At 32.4% G+C, this 24,213-nt stretch overlaps 1 protein-coding gene across 1 annotated transcript; it reads right to left on the minus strand.

Annotated features, from left to right (window-relative positions):
- Positions 1-2,262: 2,262 nt before the first annotated feature.
- LOC133181937 (solute carrier family 25 member 44-like) lies at positions 2,263-14,434 on the minus strand. The gene is made up of 5 exons (XM_061316588.1): positions 14,353-14,434; positions 10,885-11,195; positions 9,887-10,369; positions 8,605-8,729; positions 2,263-5,284 (listed from the first exon to the last, which is right to left on the minus strand). Exons 2-5 carry the CDS (start codon positions 11,060-11,062, stop codon positions 5,093-5,095), a joined length of 978 nt encoding a protein of 325 aa, XP_061172572.1. The 5' UTR covers positions 11,063-11,195; positions 14,353-14,434; the 3' UTR covers positions 2,263-5,092.
- Positions 14,435-24,213: the final 9,779 nt, after the last annotated feature.

Consider the following 24,213-nt stretch of genomic DNA (forward strand, 5'->3'; position numbering starts at 1 on the left):
TATATTTTCAATGATCTTTCCAAATAATAACGTACAGGTGATCTGGTTTATAATTTTGCATGGTTTTGAATAGGCCTGAGTATTGCAAGCTACCTAACAATATGATACATATCACAATATGCGATACAACATGTATCATGATACAGCTGTCGACAATTGAATTAACCCTTATCTTAATATTTTATTCTTTGCTACATGTAACCTCCACAGTTATAGAAAATATAAAAAGAATATCTTGATACCCCTGACCAAAGTTAATAAAAGATGGATTTATTGTCTTGACAATGTATTTTTTCTTTGCTACCTTTTTTTCAGCCATTTTAAAACATTAAAATTTGTTAGGTTGTATGTAGGAGTTTCAAATAAAACAATGAAAATTATCTTGAGTACTGTATCACGATACATACATGGCGATATGATACGTGTATTGTGAGCCCTTGCAATCAATACAATCGATGTATTGCTGTATCGTTACACCTCTAGTTTTAAAGATGTGTTACAAGTTAAACTAGGAGACTAATTCTTCACAGAAGAAATTACAGGTCTTTGAAACCTTCTTTAAATTTAATTTATTCTTAAAATTTAACTCTCTATAGCTAAATTTCATGAAAAAGAAACTAGAAATTGTTGAAAAGATTGAGAATTTTAAGAAGAAATTATAGTGACTTCGACCTTGACCAAGTGTTTCAAGGTCAAAGGTCAAGAACCACATTGCAGTTAGTCCCTGCCAATACAACTATTTGTTTAAAAGGAGAATTTGAAAACAAAACATTCTGTCTGTGTGGAACACTTTCGTTTCCAAAAGAATTCTCAAAATACCTTTCAGCTTTTGCAGTGAAGTTTTATATCACAATTCCCTGCAGCCTAAAGAAGACCTCATTGATTTTGAGGTTAACAAATCAAAGGTCAGAAATTTAATGATAACTTGAGTTTTCTCTGAGCTTTTGCAATGAAATTTTATATAATAACTCTCAATGACGTATAGACCCCTATGAATTTTGAGGTCAAAAGGTCAAGGTGAAAAATTCATAATTTGCAGAAAATGGTTTTCTGGTGTAACTTTTGTTCTCTTTCAGGATTTGCAATGAAATTTTAAAACATTAGTCAATATAACTTGAGAAAAAAAACCTATTGATTTTGAGGTCTAAGTCCAAGATCAGACATTAATATATTGCATACATAGTTTTCATGTGATAACTTTGATTCATTCTTAGCTTTTGCAATGAAACTTGAGGTCAAGAATTGGTTTAACCTAAAAAAAAAAATGCCTCTATTGACTAAGGCCATAAGATTAAAGATCAACGTTGACCTTTTTTTCTTTCTCCTGCATGTGCATTTCTTTGAGGTTTTCTCCCCTTTCTTCTTCCTTAAGCAGGGGACATAAATGTACTGAATAAGCTTATTTTGAACATTTGGTTAATCAAAGTGAATGAATAATTAAAATTACTGCTTTTCAGTATTTTGTTTTCATAGTAACATATGTAAAAATTGGTTTCTCAAATATTTTTCATGCATCTTCACCTTTTGGAAACAGAACATGTTCAAAAGTGCCATTTTCAACTTTAGGGCATATTGCCATGATAACCATGACACATAGCAACCGATTTTTGCCTGATATATGTTTATGATATCATTGACTTTTATCATAGAGAGTTTGGAGAGATTCTGGGACTGTGCATGCCATGGCTCTACATAGGAGTTCCAAGGCATAAAATGGCTCTTAAGTATCACTGGCCCTTAAAATATCTGTATCATCAATAAAATCATCAGAATGAAATAGATTTGCTTCAATAATCCTCCACCTCAGTAAAATAGCTAGTTATAAGTCCAGGATGTAACAATATAAGTATCTCAAGAATAAAGCAGATATCATAAACTGCTTACTAAATGTATACAATAAATGGGTAAATATTAATTTAAAAATAAATAAATAATATTAATCTTGGAAGTATTTCCTTTTTACCAGTGAAAAGTTTTTTTTATATAGTGCTATTTTTTTAGTTTGTAGAATGTAATATATCAAAGCTAAAAATAAGAACATAAAAATTACAATTCCTTTATAGAAACAATAAAATGTTATCTCAAAGCAATAATTAATTCAATATTGGTCCAAAAGAAAGAGATGCGTTTGGCTGTGAGATTAAATCTATATTTCTGCATGATATCTCTGCCATCTTTTTATAAGCCATGTAAACATGTAGTGGAATCAGGACACAAATAAAATTAGTCTTCATCAAACATGCAACAAATGTATCTGTAAACTCAAAGCTATTCTGTATTTATTTCTGGAAGTATGGAATCATTTATTAAAAATACAATGAAGAAAATAAAACTCACAATATCTTTGATATAAAGATTAGCCATACCTCAAAATTTCTGATTTCTAAAACAAAATCATAAGAGGTACACTTATTAATCAATAAATACTTTTAAACAATTTGTACACAGCAAAACCATCATATAGAAATCCAGTTAAAACAAGTTTTATGAAAAATTATTTAATTTACTAGCTTGCTCATATGTGCATTTCCCTAATACAACCATATTAATTCAACTCTAAACAATTTACATATCAAATAAAACATAAGCACCTATCTAGTCTCCTCTGTTAAAAGTCTTGACAAACAAGTGTGACATAAAAGGAAATGTTAATAATGCCAAATTATACATCTTCCTTTTTTTTATGTTCAAAACTTCTTCCAACAGTATCGACACATTATCCTTAACAAGGTTCATGCTTTAAATTGTGAACAAATTTTCTAAAAGCAGATTAATCACAATTCATTAAACACCCAAATATCTGATTTAAAAAGAATAAAGCAAAAATCTGATTTAAAAATAAAATAAAACGAGATGTTTTTATATGAAACACAATTTTCACAACTGTGGCCAATTTTTTTTTTGGTGGAGATTTTTCTTCAACCTTTGAACTTGCATTTATATTTATGGCTAGTGTTAAAGACATCAATGAAGAGGAAGACATATGAATGAACAGAACAAAATAATATGACCTATCTTTGATCTGAAATCAATAGGAAATTATGTATTGAATTAATTAGCCATTCACTTATATAGTAGGCCAACTTTAAAATGTTTGCTTGCCCTCTCCCGACTCAGGTTGGAAAAATTGAGTCAGTAGGTAGGTGAGAACTTTTTTTTTTCAAAGAAATTTTCAAAATCAATGAGGAATTTTCAAAATCTTTTTTCTGGAATGCATAAACAAGAGGCCCAAGGGCCTTGAATCGCTCTTCTGATAAACTGTACAACCTATCACTTCTATTTGAAGCCTCTAAGTATCCAGTATATTTAGATAAACCCTTGAAATTCCAAAGGTAGGTCATCATGACCTACATTTTAGATGAAACACTCTGAGAATCAAAGATGATTCAAAGCCAATTAGTACCTAAGTAATGGTCATGGTGACCTACTTATCACTTGTCATTCTCTGAGGACCCAAGATGCATCAACTAAGTTTGAGGATTCTAAGCCAATTAATACCTAAAATATTTTTAAAATTATAACCATAAAATTTCAAAAGTAGGTCACAGTGACCTACTTTTCAGATGACATACTTTGATGACCCAAGATGCATCAACTGACAAAGTTTGATGATTCTAAGCCAATTAGTACCCAAAATATTTAATTATAGCCATATAAATTGAAAAGTAGTTCACAGTGACCTACTTTTCAGTTGACGTTTTTTGAAGACCCAAGATGCATCCCCTTACAAAGTTTTATGATCATAGGCCTTAAAATGTCCAAATTATGCTTCTAAAATGCTTTGAAATCAAATTCCTGCAAAGTTCAAAAAGTAGGTCACTGTGACCAACTTTTTAATAAATATGTTTTATCGCCCCAAGATGCATCATCTTACAAGATTTAATGATTCTAAACTTCTCAGTATTCGAATTAATGATCTTAATTGTTTTGAAAAATATTAGCCATAAAATTCAAAAAGTAGGTCAAGGTGACCTACTTTTTAGTTGGCGTACTTTGAAGACCCAAGATACATCAACTGATAAAGTTTGATGATCATAGGCCTTAAATTGTTCAAAATATGCCTCTAAATCATTTTAAAAAGAATGGCCGCAAAATTTACGAAGTAGGTCACCGTGACCTACTTTTGAGTCAACGTGATATGAGGTCCTTAGATGCATCAACTGACAAGATTTGATGATCCTAGTCCTTATATTAAGCAAAATATCAACATTTTAATAAAATGTAATTTTTGGTCAACTTTGAACTGACCTTGAGACAACGCCCTTTGCCCCAGGCTAAATCCCCGTGCAAATTTTAATCTACAACATACATGTATCCTCATCCTTTTGTGTAAGTTTGGTGATAATCTGCCCAGTGGTTCTTGAGAAGATTTTTCAGCAACCAGTACTTTTGTTTCTATTTTCCTAATTATCTCCCCTTGTTTAAGGGTCACAACCCAAGTTTTAGTATAAACCAGAGCCCTTGGGCCAAGGATACCCAGTGACAAATTTGACAATAATTGGCCAAAGCGTTCTTGAGTTATGGCCCATATTCTAAAAAGTTTACGCACACTGCACAAATGGCCATAGCATTAGCTCTTTGAGCCTTTGGCTCAGAAGAGCTAAAAATAATTGCTTCCTTAAGGATAAAATAAAGTTTGAGTTGGGCCATTTTTAGCCAGTCGGTCGGGAGAGGTGCAACCAAACAATTTTTTAAAGATAATGTACCACCTAAAACCATTATTTTAATCTTTTCTTTAAAACTACCCTCTGGGCAAGGTGACACAAGTTATAAAAGAAATACTAGTGTGCATGTTTAGTACAAATATTTATCTTAATGACTAGTATACTATCAATAAACTCATGCCTGAGCCACTGTTTGGATTCCCTTTTTGTGACAACCCATTCCTCAAACTATTGCTTAATATGGGACATTAAAAATAAAATACTTATGCAATAAAATCATTTCACAGAATCACAGTTCCTAATTTGGTAAAAATACAGATAAATAGAAATAATTTTAAAAATTATACATGTTCATTTACACTGTACCTGTAGAAATAGTTTAGGTTCCCTGTATTCTATACTAGAAATTGCCTACAGCTGAATGTTCTTCACCATGTGACCTGGGATTTGTATTCTTCTTTTAAAGAGAACTGTTTTACAGAATCATATACAAGTGTAGCGAGGAATGAAAATAAAATGTTCTGTATGAGCCTGGGACGCAGCCCCTTGGTAAGAAATGTCAAAAGCCCTTCGTCTCTGTAGAGATTCATGGCAGCTACCTGTATACTTGTCTGGCTAACCTGAAACAGTCACAAATATCATGTACTACCCAGATAATATCATTTTCTGTTCTAAATAAGGAAAGATTTCAGAAATTTTTTTGCACATGTTTTTAATCAAAGTCTCAACTTACTCATTCCATTCCATATACATGTATTTGAAATGACACACTGGATTTCAATATATAATTCATCAAGTTTCATTACAATATCAAACTAGACAAAATGAAAAAACGTTGCAGAAATGATAGATACATTGTAATTGATTAACTGTTAATTAAATAACTACATTGTATTTACTAAATATCTTGAATGGCAGTTAATTACAAATGAGTTGTTAAATTATATGCATCTTTGCAAGTCACAGGTATTCTGTGTCAATTCTATTTCCAAATACTCTTGGCTGCCTACTGCAAAAATTGCTCATTCTCATGAATGAATCACTGAATATTCATTTTAAAGTAATGTCAGATTTATTTCGACAAATGAAATCATTCTGTAGCAATTCGGGTAGGTTTACATTGAAGTTCTTAAATGAAATCATATTTGCTATATTGCTTCACAGATTTATTGATAAAAAAACAATAGATCCTGAAGAACAGAGGCAAGTAAATATATTCTTAAATACTTATAAAGCTTAACATTAAAAGACAGAGTTTTGAATGCGGATTTTGTGCAAATATAAGCTGAATAGCATTTTGTTTTTAAGACAAGGAAATTTAATCAAAATTGATATTTGCTGGTTATGTTTACATCCAAATATAGGATACCGGTATGTCAATCATTTTTCATTGGAGTAAGTAGTTAGATTGTTTGCTCTAGAGTCGCAATGTAAGGACTTGATCCTTATGTTGCGGGTTCGAATCACACTGCAGGACGTAGAGACCGGTCCTTTGAATGAGACCATATAAACAGAGGTCCCGTGTCGCAGTAGGTGCTTGCACAAAAAAGATCCCTCACTGCTCAATGGCCCCTAGTGCCTAGTATAGGTCTAAATTTGCAACCCTCCACCGGCAAATGGTGGCGTCTGCATATGAGTGAAAAATTCTTGAGAGGGACGTTAAACTTCTGGCAAAAAGCATCAGATCAATATTCCATTTGTTGAATAAGTGTCATCAATATTTATGGGAATGAGCAAATTTCACAGTAGAAAGCCACAGGTTTGTGGAAACAGAATGGACACAAAACCTGTGGCTTGTGATGATGAATTATTACATAAAAAATGAAGAATCAAAGAAGGGGAAAGAAAACAGAATGTAAAACAAAGTAAACAAGTTATAGGAAAATACCAAACTGACCACTGTAAACTGGAAAATTTTTACATTGATTTCTTTTTGCAAATTTGGGTCACAGTAGTATACATGTACTTTATTTTTATGCTTCTAAATTTTGCAAATTCACATCATTGTTAAAAATAAAGGAAAAACAACAAAAAATAAAAGTTTTTATTTATCAGAATTCAAAGCTTAGGTGGAGAAAATAAATAGAGGATATTCATTGTTTTGTGGTTGGATATGGAATTTATTTCACGAGTGGGACAGGATTTTTTGATATTTTTCTGTCTCACAAGTGAAATAAATTTCATATCAAACTACAAAACATTGAATTTTCTGTTTATTACATTTTCTTTGATTTTCCCTTTGCCTCTGTCTTTTCTTAACACAGTGTCATAGGCTATGACATCACAGTTGAGCAGTTGAGTCGCCATAGATAAGCAGTTTTTTGGAGATTGAAAACATTGTATTATGGATTTTAGCAACATACTTGGGAAGAAATTGGCAGTTTTAGTCTCTATCAAGATGGTTTAGTTGTATCTCTATCTTATTACAGGCCAGAAATCATTTTTTACTTACTTTGATATCCTTTCACACTGTGACAAAATATCAGTTTGGTATCCCTTCACACTGTGAGAGAATATCACTTTTATTCTATAAATAAATCACAGTATTTCACCAATGAAGATGTAATAATCTTTTTTAATAACTGATGTAAAAATAAGTGTTGTGTTTTTCTTAGGTACCTAGCTGCTTATATGTACTCTGTTATTTTAGGTCAGCATGCATGCAATGGGAAATTTCACGTCCCTTCAGTGCACACATACATGTAGTTCAAACAGAGAAGACAAAAGCTGCCAAAGATAATATTGGGCTGCAGAGAACCGATAATCAATGTGGGAGAAGTGCTATGGCCAATTGTTTGACAATTAAAGTCTCACTTATTATTGTAATTGTCTCCAAATTAGTGTCAGGTTTTTATGGTATGTTGATCCAAAAGTAATATGTCACAACAGTTGCTATAAATTCTTTTTAATTAATAATCGAATGTTATCCACAAAATTTAATATACTAATACCTCTTTTTTTTTTCACTTCTGCCTTAAAATTTCATTCAGATATATATGCAGTACTTTTATATATTAAAATAAACACAATGTTGGGTCTCATCAATCATCGCACAGCAAAGATGATATCAACATCGTTATGATGTTTCTCTTTGGCAGTCATTTTCAGTTCATCTGCAACTTAGATCTATGCAAAAAGAATGAATTTAAAAATAAAATTTGGACATGTTCAAATAATTTTATTACAATAACTCGAAACAAGACAATTTATGATAAAATTGCAGTAAAATTATTAAAAAGAACCACGTGAGATGTTTATTTAAGATATGCGGATGAACTGAAAATAAGTGCTGAAAAGTAACATCTAAAGGACATTCGTAATATTCCTGCCGTGCGGTGACAGACGAGACCTCGAGAACTAACTTTGTGTTCATTGAAAAAATATTAAAAAGTACTGCATATATTAGAATAAAATTTTAAGGTAAAAAACTAAAATTAAAATAATTAGGAGAATTAGTATGCAAATATTTGTTGATACCATTCAATTATTAAAGATTTTATAGTAGTTGTGACATTACTTTTCGATCAACCCTCGTACATACAAGAACTGCAGAATTAAATCTCGTAAACAAACCTTCAGATAAAAATTATTAAGAATAAAAATATTCAAGTTCATTTTAGTTAGATCAAAACCTCTTTTCACAAATGATTGATTAAAACATAACATTAAAAAAAGAATTTTACATTCAAAAATAAATTAAAATTTGTTTGATATTAAATTACTTTTTTTGTTTATTTTTATGATTTTTTTTTTTTTTTACATATGCATAGCATGTGCAAAAATTGCTAAAAATTTATTGACAATAAAAATTTTCAGATTGAAAGAAATGAAAAGTGTATATGATACTCTAAAAACTTTATAGTCCAGAATAAACCTCCATCTTCAGTTAGCACTTTAGGCCATGGGCCTCTTGCTCTTCAAATATACAAAATTAATTTACCTGTGCTCTTGTGGTTGTGATGGAGAGACCATTTGTTATTATCGCTACTCCGAATCCTGATATAACACCACTGGCAGTATTCCTCAGCACTCTAGATTTCTCAGGATACATATTGGCCAGAATACCTACAAAACACCACTCCCTTATTTCAAGCATACAAGCAAAAGGAGATGGGCGAACATAGCGTGCAGAAAGCCTATAGCTTCAGAAATGTAAAAATCATGTTCAGTTTGTGAATTTAATATTTAGAGCAAAGTTCTCATTATTGAAATTTATGTAATTGTGATAAACAAAACTTTTCTGAGGAAAATTTTCTTGGCAAAATTTATTCTTTTATGAAAAAAATTAATGTGGTATTCGTGGGGTTCGAACCCTAGCAATAAAAATCCTGAGAATCATTTTCTTTCGAGACTAGCACGCTAACCACTAGACTACACAAGTCCTGACGAACAGTGGCATTTAAATCATGTTTGTGATATGACCCTTGACTTAATGGACTTCAAGTATTTCTCGAAAAGATGCGAATGTTATGTCATAAAAGTATATTTTTAAGGTATAGTGGGTCATTGCTCCATATTTTTGGTAACCAAAAAATGTATATTTTTATGCAAACTTTGAGGATTAACTTTCAAAAAGGTGGAGCGAAGACCCACTCATATCGAAAAATAGTGTTATAGTATGCGAAAATTACTCTTTTTGCCCGCTTTAGTGTGTGTCTAATATTTCACAGGCAAATAATTTCAATCTTTGAGGGATTTTTGCAAATTGTAGAGATTTTACATAAAGTATATTTTAATGTTAGACGAAATATTAAGGAAAATTTTGATATAATAGAAATTTAATTTTTCATCTTCATGTTTGTCACACTATAGGCTTATCGCTCGTCATGTTCACCCATCTCCTTTACAACATATAAGGCAATATCATGATTCAAACTTGAGGATTCTTGTTCTTATGAAAATGGCTGAAACCCTTACAATAAATCTGTGTATTTTCTTTGTTTGATTTGACATTGTTTCAGCAGTATTCATGAAAGTTATTGATGAGAAATGTTATGTTTCTTCCAAACAGAAGAACTGTCAAATTTACTTTATTGAAGGGTCATATACATACTTACCACCTAAATCATCACCAGTAAAGTATTGATTTTAATTAAAATTGCTTCATTAAAAAGTTATTTGGAATTTTTTCTATGATTCAAGCAAATCACACTTTATTTGTGACTGTAATGAATGATGAGAAATCTGAATAACTGGAACATCAGAGCTGAAAGTATGACTACCTGACACAAATTCAAAGGAGGACCACCACAAGGCACTATGAAGTCCATTGTTAATCATCAGCAATGGCAGAGCTCTCCAAAAGCCCTTAAGTCCATGTCGATTTCCCACATCTTTAATAACTGAACTCTCTAATATCCAACGTCCTCCATGTCTAATTTCTTTGGGGTACCGCAAAGGCTGGAGGCTTTTAAGAATTTGGACTTCTTGTTGACTACTAGCCTGCTTTGATAACAGAATCACATACTGGTTTACCACATCAAATGGACAGTTTATGAAAGAGGCTGTGCATGAGGCAGTAAATCCTGCTATAAACGGGTGTGAAGTCAGTTCTCGTACAACTTCATAAGTACTAACATACGTTAGAGAGGACAGGGTCTGTCCAAATGCTCGAAATGTCACTCCCCTAAAAAGTCCATTAACTCCCTGTCTCCGATAAATCTTGGCAAAGGCATCAGTTATATTCTTATAAAGTTTCTCTTTCTCTACAAAGTAGATAACATATAACATTGCATTCACCTTAAAGTTACATTATATGGCGGAAATGTGTCTGTTCTTAAATTCAAAGAGAGACATTTATATTCTATCAACTTTTTGGACATATACGCACTTGCACTTCATGAAAAATATGCCCATGTGCAAGTCTGTGTTATTTACAAACCAATGACATTCACAAACTAAAAAAAAATCCTTATACATGTTATACATGTATATACATTTTAATGCTCTAAAAAAAAACCCAAAATACACTCCATATTTAAATTTTTTGCTGCCCTATGTCGTTATATATATATTTTTTTTACATTTCCATTGCATTATTTTGATTCACCATAACACAATTTCTCATGTACATGTATATTTCTTTGAGTGACTATACACAAAAATGACATTCAAATCAATTTCATAGTTGGCTTACTAAAATTAAAAAACAGTAAATGTAAATATATGTATATAATATCAACATCCTGACAATATGGACAAGGGATTTCAACATACATACCTTTCTGTTGCTGTTGGAGAATTGTGACCTTTGTAAATGGGTAGTAGAACACTCTCATGGCACAAGACGAAAAAGTCATAGTTGGAAAGAACTTGTACAGATCTAGCATGTGCATTTCTATAATGTTAGGATGAGGGACTGTTGTATTCACAGAAGGCTTTCCTGTTTCAGATATCATGTTGCTGACCTTTCCTGATATAAAACTCGGCAGAAGTGTGTAATGTTATCGTGGAAAATTAAAATAATGCATCATTGCTTTGTTACTTAATGTCACTGTCCAATGCATGTTGCACCTTTCCAAATTACATATTCTGAAAGACAAACATATTCAAAAATCTGTGCAATTGTATACAATATATCTACATGCACTCGACATTATAAAATTTCTTTATCTAAAAAAAAATACAGGTAGGTGTTTAATTTTATTTTATTATTACATATTGTATTATTTTTTTGTCAAGAAAAAAAAATGATGAGATTCATTGCTAGTGAATATATCATATTTGGTACATACACAAACAAGAGGCCCATGGGCCACATCGCTCACTTGAGCACATTGGCTAGGCAAAAGCACAAATCAGTTCAGTATTGAAAAGATTACTGGGGGGGGGGGGGCTTGAATTTTAAACTACATGATGATGCTTCCATGTCAATATAACAAATGGCTTTGTTGTACTTGAGAAGATTTTAAAAAAAATTTCCCATATATTCTTTTGTAAAAATTTGATCCCCCATTGTGGCATCTCCCTATCGAAGGGGTCATCATTTGAACAAACTTGAATCTACACTACCTGAGGATGCTTCCATATCAATATGACTAAACAGCTTTTCTGTTCTTGAGAAGAAATATTTTTTCTATATGTTCTTATGTAAAACTTTTGATCCCCCACTGCGCCCCACCCTACCCCCTAGGGTTTTTCATTTGAACAAAATTGAATTTACACTATCTGAGGATGCTTCCAAATCTAAACATGATTTTCAGTTCTTGAGAAGAAGATATTTTCCTATACGTTCCCAAGTAAAATTAACGATCCCCAATTGTGGCCCCACCCTATCCCCGGGGGTCATCAGGAGGATGCTTCCATATAAATATGACTCATCACGGCTTTGCTGTTCTTGAGAAGAAGATTTTTCCTATATATTTCTATGTAAAACTTTGATCCTCCATTGTGGCCCTGCCCTTACCCCGGGGATCATGATTTGAACAAATTTGAATCTACACTACCTGAGGATGCTTCCACATGAGTTTCATCTTTCCTGGCCCTGTGGTTCTTGAGAAGAAGATTTTTAAAAGATGTTATTAATTTTTCACTAATTCTTTATTATCTCCCCTTGAAAGAGGGCCTGGCCCTTCATTTGAACAAACTTGAATCCCCTTCACCCAAGGATGCTTTGTGGCAAGTTTGGTTGAAATTGGCCCAGTGGTTCTGGAGAAGAAGTCAAAAATGTGAAAAGTTTACAGACAGACGGACTACAGACAAAATGTGATCAGAAAAGCTCACTTGAGCTTTCAGCTCAGGTGAGCTAAAAATTATAAACTCTACTGCAGAGTTTTATTTAACTAGCCCTTGCCAAAATGTAGTCATTAAGTTTTGGGTTCATGAAGTTTCATGGAGACCGATATGCAGATGAAATATATGGAGATAATGAACAGTATTCAAGCTCAAAAGTCCATTATACAATACAAAATAGGAGCAGAGCAAACACGGACCTCCAAACATCAGAGGTGGGATCAGGTGCCATGGAGGAGTGAGCATCCCCTGCTGACCGGTCACACCCGCCGTGTGCTCCTTGTCATGATCGGGAAATAACGGAGAAATCCGTCGACAATTCAGTGTGTAAATAATGGCCTAACAATTAGTATGAAAAACGTCAGTCAGCATTTGACTCAATGATAAATAATTATTGTATTTGCTGACAAGGTCATTGTATCGACCATAGAACTTACGAAATGATGACTTTAAATGAGACAGCTGATATTCTTGTTTTATCAACTTATTTGTCAATAATTTACCTCGTTTTAGAAATTGTACATATGTAGAGCATGCTCTTGCGTATCGAATCAACTGAGAGATATAAACCCCTAATGCAGGTGATGAAGGTATATTGCTGCATAAGTAAGGGAAGTTGACGATTGAAAAGTTAAAGTCATCACGTTTATCATAAAGCTTGGTTGTTAGATTACCATTAACGTCTTTTTCAAGTAAAATATCCAAATATGAAACAGATGTGTCAGACTCTGTGGTATCTTTTATCTCAAGTTCACCAGGATATATCGTATCGACATAAGAATGAAAATAGCCATTGTTAATTGACAATACGTCGTCTATATATCTAAATGTCGAGTTGAACGCCACAGCAAGTGTTTTCTTCTTTTCACATACAAGATTTTGGACAAATTCTGCTTCATATGAATACAAAAAAAGGTCTGCTTATACCAGGGCGCAATTGGTACCCATAGGAATTCCAATAGATTGTTGGAAGACCTGGTCTCCAAAAACCACATAGATATTGTCAATCAGAAACTCAAGCATCTTTTTAATGTCAACTTCAGAGTACTTGTGTGTACAATCAGAATGTTTTTTAACAAAATAATTTTGCAAATGACCAATGACAAGGTAAGTATATTTACGAGTTCCATCTATTGCAAAAAGTCAGATGATAAAACAAAATTATTCGAAAAAAATCATCAATAATTCGAGAGTCCTCCCACTCTTACACTACCTTCTTATATGGAAATTTCTTGGGAAGAGTCAGATCTCACCTGGGAGTCCATGATCCCAACGACAATGAACATAGCAATACAGACCTTAGCCATTGTGTTAAGTTTCGTAAAAATATAGATCACTAAAACATCTTACAACATCATAATGTATAATTTTGACTAGGGTGATTCCACTGATCCGTTTATGATGATAAACATGTTATGATGTATAATTAAAGTAAGACACAAATATGTGAATAGCAAAGAAGTAAAATAATATTTCTGCATCCCAGCATGACAAATGGGCATGGGAAATTATTACAAAATGACAGAATGGATAAAAAAAGACCTATCCTAATTGGTATTTGGAGAGTTTTTGTTTTCAATATGGTGTGTACAATGCCCCTTCCTTGAAAACATATGTCCATATGAACTGATGAAAGGGTTAAGGGCGGAGTATGAGTCAGAGGAATTTCGGGTCACTCATACCAACAGCCCAAGAATAAAAACGTTAACATTCCTTTTGGCTCCTTGAGGAAAAAAAACCACAATATGTATTATACGTTAAACTTATTTCAGATCCTAGTGAATAAAAGTATGGTTATGGCATCAGCTGATAACTGCCGGGTATCAAGATGGCACTATGCAATTTCAGTGAAGACATTTTGTAAATCTAACAGTTTCTGTGACATAAACTTACTCATTTATAATACTTTAATTTCAAACATAGATCTGCTACTGGAATAACAAAAAATCATACTCACTTTAATTCTTTATAAAACAGTCCCATCCAAAATCAAGTACTACAACAAATCTTATATAACTATTATCGACCTTCCGGTGGGCTATTTTCACTTTTTCTTTAAAATACAATATCGATCCCGATGAGAAAAAAAATCATACGTTCTGTATATTTCATGTAACAACAACAACAATAATAATAACGTCATCGACACTCATTTATGGCATGTCAAACATTGCAATATTTGATCCTCTCTGTTTATATTGTATATTTTTTTTTCATTTGTATTGTATAATTCTTATTTGTATTCTATAATTTTCCATTTGCATTGTAAAATTTATCATTTGTATTGTATAATTTTATATTTGAATTGTATAATTTTTATTTGTATTCTGTAATTTTGCATTTGTACTCTAAAATTTTCCGTCTGAATTGTATAACTTTTTATTTGCATTCTAAATTTTCTATTTGTATTGTAAAAAAATTCATTTGTATTGTATATTTTTTTTTATTTGTATTCTATATTTTTCATTTGCATTGTATAATTTTTTATTTGTATTGTATAATTTTTATTTGTATTGTATAATTTTTAATTTATATTGTATAATTTTTCATTTGAATTCGATAATTTTTCATTTGTATTGTATCCGAAGATTGTTTATTTGTTTCATTACGAAGGATTTCATTGGTCAAGTTCTAACCTGTAATGTGTTGAAGACGAGCGAGATACCTATCTTCAATTCATTTAGATAGGTTCAATTGGTTTAAAGATAGGTACAATTGATTTGAAGATAGGTACAATTGAAACATATCAACAAAGGATTTGAAGATACAGGTACAGTTCAATTATACCTAAGTTCAATTCGTTTTGTGTTCTTGAAAATAATGAAAGCTCGCTCTTACAGCGTCTTGAACATGGAGGGAACTGCACAGAGCATTTTTATTGGAAGTAGTTGTTATTGTCAGTATCTTTAAAATTAAAGATAGGTTCAATTCAATTTCACCTATCTTTAAATCAATTTTACCTATCTTTAATTCATGGCATTTGTACCTATCTTCAAATCAATTGTACCCGGCTATCTTCAAATGAATTAAAGCTATCTTTAATTCATTTGGAGATATGTACAATTGATTGAAGATAGGTTCAAATATTTGAATATACGTATAAGTTGAATTTTTAGCGAGACGCAAATTAAGCGATTTATCAAAAAAAAAAAGGTATATATTTTTAGCGAGAAGTAATTTTAGCGATTCTATAATGTCAACCAAGATAGCTTTAACAACCAATGCGGGATAAATTAATAGCGATATTCAATTTGAGCGATCTCAAAACCCTCGCTAATAATGCCAAAATTAAATCCTCGCTAAAAATCCTGCTTATACGATCTGTTAATTCGGCGTTCCATAGAGGAACGTTATGGGTCACAATCGACGACGGAAAATTTTGTGTATTCTCTGCTTCCTACAATGAAGGGCGACCTTTCGAGGACTGAGAATTAAATATGAAAAAAAAAATTAAGGATAGTGGTGAATTTCAGTGAGACCCTCAGTCAAGAGTGGTTTGCTAGCCCAAAAATCATTGAGATGCTTAAGGGACTCGTGTTACATGTAAACACAGGGAGCAGTACTTAAAAATGATCATGACGTTATCAAAGACGTGAATTACGCTTGCTTTCGTGCGCCGATGTACACTAACACACGTTCTCCATTTTTACATTATTATTATTTTTTTTATTCAATGTGTTATTATCATTAAACTTTTAATTCACAATCATAAAATCTTGCATTTTACTCTGACAATAAAAGAAATTTAATTTAGCACAGATAAACTAAATTGTTTACCCTGTCTACGACTTTTTGACAACCCTCGTATATGAAACAGATGTTTTAGACTCTTTGATGTCTTTTTTCCGAGTTCAAAGGGATATACATGTAAGTATTTCTAATCAAGGTAGGAATGAAATTGAATATTGTGAATTGATAAAATACAAAAAACAGGTCTGCTAAAACGGGGTACAAAAATTATCAATGGGAATTCCAACAGATTTGTCTTCAAAACTATATAGATATTGTCAATCAGAAACTCAAGCATCTTTTTAATATCAACTGCAGAGTATTTGTGTGTATAGAATCAGAATGTTTTGTTTAACAAATAAGTTTGCAGATGACCAGTAACAAGGTATGTGAGGTATCTTTACGAGTTCCATTTTTATTGAAAAAGCAGTTGTCTATGACGTCAAAAAGCCTGGTCTTTAATCTACCATGGAGAATGGTTGTAAAAAGTGTTCAGAGATAGTACGTTTTGATGCTATTGATTTTGGTAAAAAAAAAAAATTAATTTGAAATTTTCTAAGAGATCCTTTGAGTTCTTTAAAAAGTATCCACATCTGATTAACACTAATTATTGAATATGTTGCACAGTAATTCTGAATTTTCTACTTCCTTAAATGCTGTTTACATTTTTGTGAGGAGTAAAGAGAGAGTCTTGTTGGAACATTTTCTAGAACCCGTTATGTATCTTCCTTTGTAAGGATTTTTATGTAGTTTTGGAATCCAGTTTCGGTATCGTAATTTATCCTCCCTTAGAAAATGATATTTGTTTAAAGAGAAATCTTTTTTTTTTATGTATCACTTTTAGAAAGACCTCTAAGCTATCATCACTGTAAAAATTAAGTGATGTATACTTGCAAACTTTAATCAATATACATGTAACTCCCCGAAATCTTTAACACTGGAACCAAAAGTGTGCAAAACTTGGATTGAACAGTCTGCTTATAAATTCCAACAATACCTCTATAGTGATCAAGAGTTCAAAAACAAAATTAAGAAAAATTCGCATAATATTTTGAATATTAATAAAGGCAGATAATCTAGAAATTTGGAAAAAAAAAAAACACTGAAAAATAAGTTTAACAGTTTCAGAAGTAGTCTGTAATACTTGCCATGTACATATGGGTTCCAGGACAAGTTAGTCTAAGACGTAAATACCGGTTGTATAAATATTTGTCAAACCATGGTTCTGATTTTTTTTTTGTGTAGGTTAAATAGAAGACTCCACAGAGTCTGCCACATCTGTTTCATATTTGGATGATTAACTGACAATAGACGATAAGGGCCAACTTAAAACTAAATTGTATGACAAACGAGACGACTTCAGCTTTTCCATCGACAACTTTCTTATTAATGCAGTAATATTCCGCTATCACCTGCATGTAGTGTTTACGTCTCCCAACTTATTTAATACTGAAGAGCATGCTCTGAGTACGATCGATTTTTAAAACCGAGACAGGCTACTGACAGATAAGTTGATGTTACAGGGATTTGAACAACCTCGTTTAATGTCAACATTTCGTAAATTCTATGGTTGTTATAATGACCTTGTTTACAAATAGAGCCTATCATTGGGTCGTATTTTAACTGATATATTTCACCAATTATTGGGTCATTGTGTTTTAAACAAAATTTGACTACAGATTATTCTATCTACCTGATCAATACATAGGGCTCTGTCTACCTGATCAATACATAGGGCTCTGTCTACCTGATCAATACATAGGGCTCTGTCTACCTGATCAATACATAGGGCTCACGGCGGGTGTGACCGGTTGACAGGAGATGCTTGCTTGTTCTGGCACCCCTAATTCCACATCTGGAATTTCCATTGTTTGCTTTCTGCCCTGTTCACAGATTTGTATTGTTTGTAGATCTTATGATGTTCGTTAACTTCATCCTTGTCACATCATAAAATTTTCTGACAATTTAACGCAAATAATTTTTAAACATATTTTTATTGGTTTAATTTCTTGAAAAAACTGACGAATTAGGTGATAAAACATTCATTATTAAGGGTCCTCGCAGTAACCATTTTTCTGATTAGATAGCTGGTGGCATTATAAATTTTAAAAAGGATTTTATCGAATTTGCTTTTTAAGTTTATTGCTAAGGTGAAAGCATTTTCTCCTCTCATTTAGTTGACCAAGAGCATCACGACAAACTTGCTTAATAATAATAATAATAATAATAATAATAATAATAAAAGTCATATTTTTCTGGAAGGTTTACATTTGGTCAATTCACTTAGGATAATCAGCTCTACATTGAAATTGTCAATTCAGTCAATTCACATCCAAGTTTTAATTTATGCAAATCAGTGCTTTTCAGAAAAGTTTTTTAATTTCAATTGGAAAACAGTCTTCCATTTTTAAGAGAAAAATGGTTCACATCTAGTTGAATAACTAATGTGTGGTATATCTAACATATTTAATTTATTATTTTATTATGAATAACCACAAAAGGATTGGACAGCAGGCGCTGCCTATATAAGTCCTCTCTATAATATCTAATGTATATTAACCATGAAAAAACAACAACCAAAATTTAATAACACATAGTGAATATCAATTTTTGTTTACACATAGAGAACATACAGAAAACTAAACTGCGTACAACCAATTAAAACAACAAAATGCATATTTAAAGTTTGAATCAATTATATCAAACAAATAAACATTTTGGTACATATACATGTAAAATGTGTTCTTGATAATGAACGTTCGTTTTAAACATATTTATAATATGTCGACCCGGAGCATAAAAATGTATTTATAATAGTATTGAAAATAGCTCATTAACCAAATTTTTGTTTAGACACTCTATCTCATTTAAGGCCATCTTTAAAAAAATGTTTGGTTGCCATCTCTCGAAGGATTGGCTAAAAACGGCCCGACTGAAAACTTTTTTTTAACTTCCAGGAGTCAACTATTTTTTATGCATTCTGGAAAATAGATTTTGAAAGTTGTTAAAGATTTTTTAGGAAAAAAAATTGTCACCCACCTACCGACCCATTTTTATCATCCTTAGTCGGGTGAGGGCAATAGATTTTGAAAGTTGTTAAAGATTTTTTAGGAAAAAAAATTGTCACCCACCTACCGACCCATTTTTATCATCCTTAGTCGGGAGAGGGAAATTAAACATTATTTTAAAGTTGGCCTAAGATCAAATATATTAACAAATACATCTAAAACACATGATTGATCAATGTTCTTCATCTTCACATTTTACATGTTAAAAAAAATATAAAAATCTTCTTGACAAATGATAATATTTAAAAACAAAACAGTAAATAAATAAATAAACCAAAAAATAGAATGCAAAACAATACACATAACTACAAATATTACTTAAACATTTACTATACAACTTAAAGCTCAGTTTCACCAAAGATTTGCCCTACATGTAAGGGTATAAGATAATAATAAAAATACAAACTTAAATCATAAACAATGTTTGGAAACATGTATAATTGTAAAACAACATGCCTCGACGACTTATCTTGTGGATATTCACAAGGACGGAAAAGTCACGAAACTCTTGTCCTATTACAGTATGTATTCCCATGACAAATCAAGGAAATCCACAGACTGGATTATATTGCATCTCTGGATTTTTTGTTCCATGTACGATATTCCTATAAATGCCCAATACAAACAATCATTAGAAAGTACATTGAGGAAAGCATCATAGTAAACAGAGATAATTTGTACAGCTGCCCAGACAGAAACATAATTTGTGTACTTACATTAAAAAATCCATAATTTGAAGAATTTGGTAACAAATCTCCAAGACAAAAACTCAAATCCACTCTCCCATAGAAGCCTACACAGCTTGTAATTGAGCATGACAAATTTTCCCTCGCAACTCCTGTGCAACTGGAACTTTGTGCATGCATATTCAACAGGCTGTTTGTTCTAGGCAATACTATTGCCATGTTGGCAAGCCGTTTTCTGAGACTATGCAAGAAAAAAATGTGTCTTTATACTTCTTGTACATAATATCACTTTGAATCTAGCCAATCAGGTTAACCCTTTTTCTTAAAATCGATGTTATTTTGCTGTTGGATTAGATTACATCAAGTGATATTTTGCCACACATACGATACCATGGTTTTCCACCATTTGCTGGGAGTTTCCATTCTTTTTGGAAAGATTGTCTTTTCTGTAAAGCATTCCCTAATATGATTACAGCGACATGCAACTTTTTTTCAATTTCAAAATACAACATGAAAAAAATGAAACAGATTTCAATTTTAAAGTGACATAGCGCTTGCAAGATGAAAGACAAATAAATTAATTTTACCAAATTTATTAATTAAAAAAAAGGGGGCCAGATAGCCGTCATAATGCCTACTTAGTATATAGGTCTGATATACATTATATATACATGTAAGTGCTTTTAAATGCATTATATCTTTATATTTTAGATAAAATTTTCTCAAAGTAGTGGGGATATTTTACCTTACCAAACAATGCTTTAAGTAACCTTGTAGACTGCGTGTTATAACATGTGCTATATTTCAGTCAGTCGTGGCTATAGCTGGCAGTTTTTTCCTGCATATATAAGCTCAAGAACGGAGACAATGTAGAGGTCTACTCCAATAAAATTGGACCGTGCTCTACTACTGGAAATGCGCACATAATAATTCTAATGATTGATATCTGTAAAAATGCACTTAAATCTGATTTGACTAGGTCCTCCTACTTCGGAGACTGATTGTTCTGTAACAGAGTCAAGCAGTCTATAGTTCCTTTATAGCTCTATAAATAGTTAGTACATTTATCAAATAGTCCTTTTTTACTTGACCCATATTTTCCGGTCATGTACTTTATTATATGAAGTACATGTATATAGAACAGAGTAAGTAGGTTTTTTTTGTCAGTGGTAAGAAGTACACAACAACAAAACAAATGCACATGAACATCTCTTATCCTATTGCTGAGTTATTTTATCGTTGTTCCGGTGAAAATGAATTGTTCAAAAAAATACACCCATTCCCCGCTAACCCTCCTTGATTCTTTGGGCCTAAGAAGCGGATACCTAAATATAGTTATTTGTAGGTAATAATATTAAGCCAAACTGTGTTCTCAAATGGTTAAACAGAAGTTGGACCTGTACGAAATAAATTACATTTGACACAGATACAAGTTAAAATATTTTACTTTTGTCACACAGTCTGATGTATTTCAGTGCATTAAGATAATTTTGAGCCACAGGAACATATTTGTTTTATAATGAAACACACTATTAAAGTAAAACATCTGAATTTGATCTATAGCAAGCATTAATTTGACGTATGAAAGTCACTAGTTTTAAGGAAAAACTAGATGCAAAAAGAAATCAGGCCAGGGATTAATCATATATCGTTTGACATTAGAACTACATTGGTAATTGTGACACGTCTTTGAAAATCACATTTCTACAAAATCCAAGAGATGTGTACCATATACAGGGTCACTAACTCCCTTGATTTCTGGCCCTTGGGGTGAGGGAGCAAGATCGGGAATGATTGATTGATTGTGTGTTGTTTTACTTCCCGTTCGAGAATTTTTCACTCATATAGAGACGTCACCGTATACCGATGAAGGGCTTCAAATTTAGACCTTTACTCGGCATTCAGGGCAATTGAGCAGTGACGGTTAATTATCGTGCCAACGCCTCGGTTTTTAATGTCTCATCCGAAAGACTCGCAACTTTCACTCTAAAAGTGCCAAGCACTTGGCGAAGGAACAGTGCTACCTATTTTTTTTTTTATCGACTTAGGTCAGTTGCAGCCGTGATTCGAACACACGACCTTCCGATCACGGAGCGAACGCTCTACCGACTGAGCTACCGTGACGGTCAGGTCGGGAATGAAAGCAAATGAGAATGCAAGCCTTAAAATGCAAGGGCGATAGCATTTGGCATCAAGATTGCTATGGCCACAATGCAAGAATAGTATCACCCTTGATATGTAGCTTTCGCCGCCTCGCCTTGTCATCCACCTCCTTTGCGTTGTCGGTGTAAACCAAATGCCGATTCTTAAGAACCCCAAAGAACTTTTGAAGAATTTAAAATCTCATAACTTTTCAAACATCAACACCATCAAAACATATAATATATATGCTTTATGCAACCATTCCTTACAATAAATTAAAGAGCAGGCATCATAGACAACTTTTTCCTCAATTAAAAAAACGGAACTCTTAAACTTGTTTGCCTGTTGTTTTAACGTACCTCTCGAGAATTTTTCACTCATATGGAGACGCCACCACTTGTCGGTGGAGGGCTGCAAATTTATTCCGATAATCGGCACTCAGGGACATTGAGCAGTGAGGGATCTTTTTCGTGCCAACAACTGCTGCGACACTGACCTCCTTTTACTCGGTCTCATCCGAAGGACCATTCTCCACGCCCCGCAGTGGGATTCGAACCCGCAACGGAAGGATTAGCTCCATACTGTGCGACTCTAGAGCAGACGCTTTAACCACTGCGTCACACAGGTCACTTTAATATCTTGTGATTGGTCATCTACAAAATTACATTATTAAAAACCATTCTGATTCTACATACAAATACTCTGAAGTTGATACTAAAAAGATACTGGAGTTCCTCATTGACAATATATATTTAGTCTTTGGAGACTAGGTCCTTCAACAATCCGTTGGAACTCCAAAGGGCATTAATTGTGCTCCTTTATAAGCCGACCTGGTTTTATATTTGTATGAAGCAAAATTTATTTAAAAACTTTGACACGAGAAGAACACTTTTGCTGTGTCCTTCAAATCGACATTTAGATATTTCGACGACGTTTTATTAATTAACAATAGTTACCCTCATTCATTTGTCATATCCCAGTGAACTCAGAATGAAAGGTATTACAGAATCTGCCACATCTGTTTCATATTTGGATGTTTACTGCCTGTAGACGATAATGGCCAACTAATAATCAAACTTTATGAAAAACTGACTGACTTTAGCTTTTCCATCGTATTATTCCATCATCACCTGCATAGTATGTGTTTACTGTATTTATGAGATTTATCAATGTTCTTTATCTTTGTTGCCCTCATTCCTTTGCGTTTTTCGCTGCACAAGATATCGCCATAGCTACCTCAGACTCAGGTGATTAAAATGTATTGTGATATTAATATACTTATTGGTGGAGGCCCGATTTAGTTCGGACAGTATTACACTTAGATACATACACGTTACTTGTTTGTGGAGGTAGGATAATTACCCATTAACAAAGTTGCAAGGAGCTTTGTAATCCTTTTACGTTCTTGTTGTTGTATCTAGTTTATCGCTAAGGTAAATTACTATATTAAACTTAAGGAGGGATTCTTCTCATATTTCTTGTATAAACATTAAAGAAATTTTCATAGATTCAAGAAGACATTATCATTAAATAATGGTATCAATTAGATTAAATTTGACCGTATTATTTTAAAAGCAAGGTCAGGTCAAGGTCATTATCTTTTTCCTTGACCTTAGGAATAAAAAAATACTGTTGCCAATCATGAAATGCCTACTTCTATTTCAAAAGATTAAATGTTTTTCTTTTTGCATAAAAAGATATTACCATATAGGTTATATCAGATGATGCTACCAAACTGACATAAATAATTTAACTTGAATAGATATTGGCTATCCGAATTTCCTCTATTTTTCTTAGATTTTAAGGATATATAAGTTATTTTTATATGCTTTGTATATTTAAATTTTTCTTATTTTCACATATGGTAAAGTAGTCATATAAAGATACAAATTGATACAAAAAGACAAAGTTTTGAAAGTTTACTAAGAGAGAAAATAACTTTTTATGGAGTTTGGCTCATATTTGTACTTTTTAAAAGTACCTTTTAAAAGTTAACAAAATTATAGTTTGTTTGAACCAAAAGTCTCTGATGAGACTGTAGCTCTACTAGTCTGTACGTATAACAAAAGTAGCACTTGGATTTGAAACTTTGCAACATGCGACAATAAACAGAATTATGTATCTTAATGTAGTCTACTTCTGTGCCAAGTTAAATTGAAATCAAACGAAAACTGTAGGAGGAGTGGCGTTTTG

The sequence above is a fragment of the Saccostrea echinata genome, unplaced genomic scaffold, assembly GCF_033153115.1.
Source record: "Saccostrea echinata isolate AGI-Se365-2 ecotype Australia unplaced genomic scaffold, CSIRO_AGI_Sech_v1 ptg000009l, whole genome shotgun sequence".
Classification (NCBI taxonomy): domain Eukaryota; kingdom Metazoa; phylum Mollusca; class Bivalvia; order Ostreida; family Ostreidae; genus Saccostrea; species Saccostrea echinata.

Excerpts from the sequence above, each read along its gene's own strand:
- LOC133181937 (XM_061316588.1), bottom strand. The coding sequence starts at position 11,062 with ATGATATCTGAAACAGGAAAGCCTTCTGTGAATACAACAGTCCCTCAT. Across the intron at positions 10,370-10,884 it reads TCTCCAACAGCAACAGAAAG|AGAAAGAGAAACTTTATAAG; the intron begins GTATGTATGTTG and ends TCTACTTTGTAG. Across the intron at positions 8,730-9,886 it reads CTCCTTTGAATTTGTGTCAG|GTATTCTGGCCAATATGTAT; the intron begins GTAGTCATACTT and ends GGTGTTTTGTAG.